The 6,777-nt window shown below is 54.9% G+C and overlaps 1 protein-coding gene across 1 annotated transcript in view; it reads right to left on the bottom strand.

Moving 5' to 3' along the window:
* The window catches only part of FMOD (fibromodulin), a 5,588-nt gene extending 1,200 nt beyond the window's left edge, over positions 1–4,388 (bottom strand). Inside the window, exons 1-2 of the mRNA XM_010008308.1 lie at positions 4,177–4,388; positions 1,052–2,062 (exon numbers count right to left, since the gene is read on the bottom strand). Coding sequence (XP_010006610.1) covers positions 1,052–2,042 — 991 coding nt within the window. The 5' untranslated portion in view covers positions 2,043–2,062; positions 4,177–4,388. The remainder of the gene's footprint in view (positions 1–1,051; positions 2,063–4,176) is intronic.
* Between the last annotated feature and the right edge of the window lie 2,389 nt (positions 4,389–6,777).

Below are 6,777 nucleotides of genomic sequence, written 5' to 3'. Positions count from 1 at the left end.
GGTCTGGGGGGTCTGCGGGCAGCCGGTGCCGGCAGCCCGGTCTGAAAGCAAACACTTGGAAATCTGTCCTTGTTTTTGTGTTGCTGTCGGATCCTGGGTGCGGGGTTGTGTGTTTCCTCTGCAACAGCTGATGGGTGCACCAACACATCCCCCTCCTCATCCCAGGCTGGCCCGGCGGCTCCAGCACCGCTCCGGGACGGTCCTGCCCTCAGGACCTGGCAGGTGAGAGGGACAAGCCTGGGTTTTTCCAAGAGATTGCTTAGTTGTTGGGTTTTTTTGGGGGAGGGAGTTAATTTGTTTGGTATTTTTTTCCCCCCTAGCATATTTTTATAAATAGCAGCCCCAGAACAATCTGTTCCTTTTATTTATTTGTGTATTAAGTGGAATGAATTTTAGTCCTGGCAGAAGATGCTGCGTTGATGGCTCTAATAACTAAGAGCTCCTGTCTGTCCCAGACCCAGCAAGGATGTTCCCCTCAGCTGTGGAAGTTGGGGGGATCCCTTTGGGAGGGCTTTGGAGCCCTGGGCTGTGCCAATGCCCTGCAGGGAAGGAGGTGGGCAGAGGGGGCTGGAGAAAGGGGCTGCAGCCTGGGAATGTCCCTGTCCTCTGTGTTAGCACTGGCCAGGGTGATGTGTGTTCCCAGGTATAGTGATGGTGGCTGTGAGGACCTCCCACCTCTGTCCACCCTATTGGTGACCCCCCAGCCTGTGTGCAATGCTGGACTAAAGCCACAGTTCCCTCTCCACCTGGTGCATCAGCTTCTGCCCACAGCTGGTTTCTGGCCTCTCTAACCAGAAGATGCTCAGACTTCTGCTAAAGGTTGGGTGAAACCAGTGCAACGATGGGAGCCTTCAGAGCTCTCCATGGCTATTGGGACACAACAGGCCCCATTCCTGCCTTGTTGAGGGCCACCTGGGAGTCTCCCAAATACCAGCTTCCTGCTCACACCATGACCCCAGCCAGTCTCCCAGAGGGAGGCACAGGTTCTGCATCCCCACCTCCCCACCCCTCTATGGCACCGCCGCGCTTTGGTCGATGCGTTTCTGCTCACCATTGATTTGGTTCCCCTGAAGGTAGAGGTTCTCCAGGTTGGTGCTGACACGGGGGATCTTCTGGAGCCTGTTGTAAGAGAGGTCCAGCTCCAGGATGCTGCTGCTGTTGAAAGTGTTGGTAGAGAGACCTTGATTTGTCAGGCTGTTGTGGGACATCCGTACATAGAGCAGCTTGGGTGAGACTTTGAAATAGTTATCAGGGATGGTGTTGATGTAGTTGTATTCTAGGTAGAGCTGTTCCAAAGCCATTGGGAGCCCATCAGGGACTTTCCTGAGGTGGTTGTAGCTCAGATCAGCAAGGATCAAGGACTTGAGCCCTTTGAGGGATGCTCCCATCTCAAAAATGAAGTTGTGGCTGAGGTACAGAGCCGTGAGGTTCTCCAGACCCTCCAGAGCATTGGAGGGGACCTTGGAGATCTGATTATAAGACAAGTGGAGCTCTCTCAGAGTCCGTGGCAAAGGGCTGGGCACCTTGGTCAGGTTGTTGTTGTTCATGTACAACCTCTCCAGTCTTTTGAGCTTGGCAAAGACCTTCTTGCCCATCTTCTCACTGGAGATCTGGTTGTTGTGCAGCGCCAGCCATTCCAGCTCCGTGGCATTGTCAAAAGCTCCCTCTTGGATGGCAGTGATCCTGTTGTTCTGGAAGTAAACGTATTTCATCCGGGAAGGCACGAAGGGCAGGTACCTCAGGTTCCGGGTGTCACAGTACATGGCTGATGAGAAGTTGGGGGGACAATCACACTCTTGGGGACACTGCCAGGAAGGCGCTTGCTGAGGTTCAGGGCCAGGCTCTGGCTCCGTGTCTGGAGCTGGGAGGTAAGAGTAGACATAGGGGGTGTTCTCATCCTCGTAGTAGGGCATGTAGTTGTAGGAGGACATGCGGGACTGCCTCATGTAGTACTGCAGCCAGGCCAGGTCTTCTTCTTCATTGTATTGACCCAGGGAGGTTCCACAGAGTCCAGCAATGATCAGGATGGTGGCCCAATGCATGGTGCTGGTGCTGGAAGGACCTGGGTGAGGGAGAAATAGGGAGGGAACAAACTATCAGTAGTGTCAGCTCTGGTGTAAGGGGTAGAGGCAGGTGGGCTGCATCTCAAGGCCTGAGAATCCAGTGGGGTTGGTGGCAGAGCTGGAGAACCAGGGGGCCTGAGTGAATCTCACCCCCTTTTCACTTCAGGCCTTCTAGAAACCTCCATCCCAGAGGATATTTTCTTGCAAAATCTTTATTTATGGGTACTTCTGTTACAACAGAGCAGAGGGTGGAGATATATGGGGCATGTGGCCCAAATCTGTGTAAGGTCATGCAATCCTGCCCCGAGCTGCCTGGGATTTGCCCCTGCTGGCTCTGCATGGGAGGGAGGAGAAAGGACTTGGCTGCTCTTGGGCCAAGGGGAGGAGAGTGGTGGCTGCAGGAACAGGTTGATGGAGCTCGAGGCATGTTTCGATGGAGCTATATTTATGCTACCCTTGCTGGCAACATCATTCACTGTGGGTTTCATCCAGCTCTCCCTTCCCCCACAAAAAAAAGCAGGATGCTCGTGCTGCTCAGGATTGATGTAAATCCTGGTAAACAAGTTCTGGCTCATTTTTTTGACATGAAAACCACTTTCCAGCCTGGATTTCCTGAGCTCAGCCCCGACACGAAAAGGGGCAGCACCTACTGGCTCCTTGAGGGTGAGGTGACCAGGGAGAGAAGGAGCCATCACCAGACCTGGTGCTTGGACCCATAGTGTGGGATTCAGCCTGGCAAGGGCTGGCACCCTGATGGGAGCAGGGCAGGGGGCTTGGTTGGAGCCAAGGAAAACCTCTCCCTGAGCCCCTTGTCTTGGCAGCTGGCACATGGTGGCACTGATGGCAGGAGGGCTCTGGGTCACCCTGGCTCCTCATCTTGGGGCTAAAGGAGCATGAAGAGCGGCCCGGAGTGAGGCAGCTTGAAATGCCTCCAGGAAATCCATGGGGCCGAGCTGTTCCAAGGGGGAGAGGAGCCGGATTTGCTCCCCCCTGCTGGCTCCTACGTGGCTGCAGGGCTGCTCCTGCCAGCTCCTCTCCCGCCCTGCAGGCAACCCGCAAGCATGGGCTGGTGGCCCAACTCACCGTGCCAAGGGGTGGCCCTGGGGTCACCCCATGACACCTGGCCGTGTCCCCAGCCCGTCGTGAGGGGGGATGTCTCTCTGGCAGACAAAGAGGACACAGTTTGCTGGGCTGCCCTGCCACCGAGGCACCCTGGCAGGCTACTCCTGCTGGAGGAGAAGAGGGATGGAGCAGGCAGGGCTCCCTCCTGGCTTCCTCCTTCTCTCCCTCCTTCCTCCTTCATGCGCTTGTTCCGCCAAAGGGTGGATGAGACGTGGTCCTCTGGGATGCTGCGTGGAGCTGGGGAGCTTGGCAGTCACAGAGGAGTTTCTTCTCCTCCTCCCTGCTTTCCAGGGCACTCTGCCTGCTCAAATAGCAGAGCTCTGCACAGGGGCTTCTCCACCCAGGCAGCTCTTTCTTTGGGGGTGTTGAACTTCTGTTCAGGACAGGACTGTTCCACCGGGCCTGTCCACCTTTCCCAGTGCCCCTCTTCAGCATACTGGTAACCCCAGAGCGTGTCCTCAGCAGTCTCCTGTTTCATTTGGAGGCTGCTTCTTCCCAGTGGGCTCCAGCTCTGGTTTTGGGGTGAGTGTGCTGGCCATGAGATCCATGTCACCTCCTGGTGTCCATGCTCCCATGCCAGAGGCTGCAGGGTAATGGGATCAGCTCCTCACCCTGGGAGGGAGCAGGTTTTGGAGCAAGGGATTTCTCAGCCCATGGTCAGCCATGGACTCTGCCCATCACTGCTGTGCCAGGCATGAAACCAGCTTCACCCAGCAGGGCTGTGCGAGGCAAAGAGCAGGCACTGCCCACACCTGGGTGTCCATGGCTGGAGGTGTCCAGCTCTTGGCCAAAGTGGGCAAGAAGCTGCCAGAGTGGCAAGAGATGTGGGTAGAGGGAGAGAGGATTTCCCCTCCGTGGTGGCTGGGGAGCTGTGCCACCCCTGTGGTTGGCATGTGCTCCAGGTGGCAGCCGGCGAGGGGATGGAAATCAGGCTTCAAAAAACAACATAATAAAAAAAACCCCAACATAATAAATACAGAGAAGGACTTACCAAGCTAAGAGCCTCCTTCCCAAAGCCTCGCTGCTCTTCTCCGGGATCTCCCGTGTGTCAAGCAGCATGTGAGAGTGTCTCCTGCTCTGCAAAGCCTGGTGCCCGCCCTAGATCCCAAATCAAATATTGTGCTTGCAGGTCACGGGCTCGGCAGGGGTGACCTCCCAGCAGCAGCCAGTTTGCAGGAGAGACTGAAGAGACCCTAAGGCTGCCTGGCGTTATAAATAACCTGCTTTTTCTTTCCTCCCTCTCTCTCTCTCCCTCCCTCCCTCCCTCTCTCCAGTCTTTTCTCATAGGAGTGTTGGCACTTTTCAGGCTCTCTCTGTTTAACGAGTTAGTGGAATTGGGGATGTTGTTTTTTTAAAAGGGCTGTTGTTAGGTCTCCTGTGATTCTCATCAGGAAGCCATGAGGAGGCCTCCTGCCAGGCAAAAAAAAAAAGATCAGATTTTGAGGTGCTGAGGGTGTGATTCTTAGGGAGAAGTGAGCAAGTAGCTTTAACTTTTGCAGTACCAGGGGGAGAGACATTAGTGCCTGCTCTGACTGCAGCCTGAGCTCCTTCCCCAGGAAGCCTCAGTTTGTGCAGTCCCACCACTAAATATGTAGGATAAACATTTCCATGGACGATAAGGCTGCAGCATCCAAGGTAAATAATTTGCCTACCAAAGGGCCACTGTGACAGCAAAAATTTGTCTTCAGCTTGGCAGGGGACTGATGCCAAGCTGGCATTTCTGCAGGCTGTGCCCATCCAACTGGGATGGGGGTGTCTGTCCCACCCCCCGAGGCTGACCTGGGGGTGGCTGTGGGGGGACAGACGACAGGAGCAGGTGTCAAGGGTGACCTGTAGTTGGGCAGAGACAGCAGAGCTTGGGGCTCTCCCTGCCACAAGCCTCATTGCTTCCCAGCACCAGCCTTGCCCAGGAGGGTCTTGCAAAGTGGGGGAGTGCTGGGTGCTGTCACAGCCCCCCCAGTCCCCATCTTGGCTCTCTGTGTACTTCAGCTTTGGGGACAACTCTTCCAGGGCTGCCCAAGCATTTCCTCCAGCAGGGAACTGAGCTCCTGTCCCCATCCCATGGCTGGCCCCGGCAGCACGCCCAGGTCCTCCCAGGAGCCTGGAATTACTTAGTGAATCTCAGCAGGTGCCAGATACCCCTCTGGGCTTGCTTTTTCCTTGCTTGCCATCGACATTTCCCAGCCAAAACGTCCTCTTCCCTTGGGGAGCCTTGCAATGATCACTCTGGGGTCCCTGCTGGAAGGAGGAGGAGCGTGTGGGGTGGCCGGGGCTGCGAGGGACACGCTGTACAGTGGGGACCTTGCCAGGAAGCCGGTTTGTTTGGGAAGGAGAAGTGTGCCTGGAAAGCACAGCTCCCTGCACAGCAGCTGGGAGCTGCAAGGAGAGGGAGGATTCAGAGAAAGCTTTGCTTTTGAGTGGGAAAAAGAGGACAGAGGGACGAAGCCACCTAAAAGGACACCCTATTAAAGAGGGGTGGGGGCTTTCATTCCGTTGGTGGCATCTCTTCTTCTCTACTGAGCAGCTTGCAGGACGTGGGCAGGGAGGTGGTTTGAAGTGTTGGGTTGGTGTGGAGAATGACCCCGCTGGAGGGATTTGTTCCCATTGCCTGGAAGCTCCATTCCAGGGAAAATGGTGGGGAGGGTGGTGGCAGCCAGTAACATCTGCTGCTCGGCGCTCGGATGGTGTCAACCAACGTCACATCTCTGGCAGCAAGAGGTGTCCTGCTGGCCAACAGCTCAGAGGCTTTCACAGGGCTTGGATGTTTTTCTGGCAAAGCAGATTGTCCCCAGTAGGGTAGATAAGGAGCATGACCTCCCCATCTTCTGGGAGTTCAAAATATTCCTGACCCAGGATGTGCACCCTTAGGGGGAGGATGTCCTCCAGTACCCTCTGGGGTCAGGCACCCTCTGTGGGTGCCCCTGGGGATGCTGAGGAGCTCCCCCTGCATGACCTGGCTCCTAATGGTGCCATTCCCTATGGCCACAGCCCCTTTTCCCATCCTAGACCAGAAAATAGCAACATTAAACTGGGATTGTATGTTCTCTATAGTCACCAGGACTTTCTGTCGAATCTCATCCTGACCAGCTTAGGAATGTATGGTTTAATCAATGGACTTGGTAGAGCTGGGTTAATGGTTGGTAGAGTTAGGTTGTGGTTGGAGTGGGTGATATTAAAGGTCTTTTCCAACCAGAACAATTCTGTGATTATCTAATATCTCAGGGAAGCAAACATTTACTGTCTAAAGAACCACATATGTCTTTTTTTCTCCATCCAACCTTGAAATCTCATGCTCCAGGTGTCCAGCATCTTCTGAGCCACTTAGGTCCGTTTGCCTGATGTGAGGTGGGCATTGAGAAGACCTCAGTGCTACTGCTTGTATCATGTCAGTGCAAAACAGCTCCTCTCAGTTCCCAAGTGGCTTCCCTGAAACGTTTTCAACATCTCCTCCCACAAACCCCTCTTCCTTATTGCTGACAGTTCAAAGAAAGCCCCGAACTGGTGACAGGAGCTGGGAACACACTGTCCTGCTTGCTCCAAGTAAATGGTCCCTATCTCTGCATAATCTCATCCGGAGCAGCTACTCCAACTG

This window comes from Chaetura pelagica, unplaced genomic scaffold, assembly GCF_000747805.2.
Source record: "Chaetura pelagica isolate M959 unplaced genomic scaffold, ChaPel_1.0 scaffold152, whole genome shotgun sequence".
NCBI classification, from domain to species: Eukaryota; Metazoa; Chordata; class Aves; order Apodiformes; family Apodidae; genus Chaetura; species Chaetura pelagica.
Note: the sequence above shows the minus strand (reverse complement) of the source record. Positions and strands in the feature narration are given on the sequence as shown.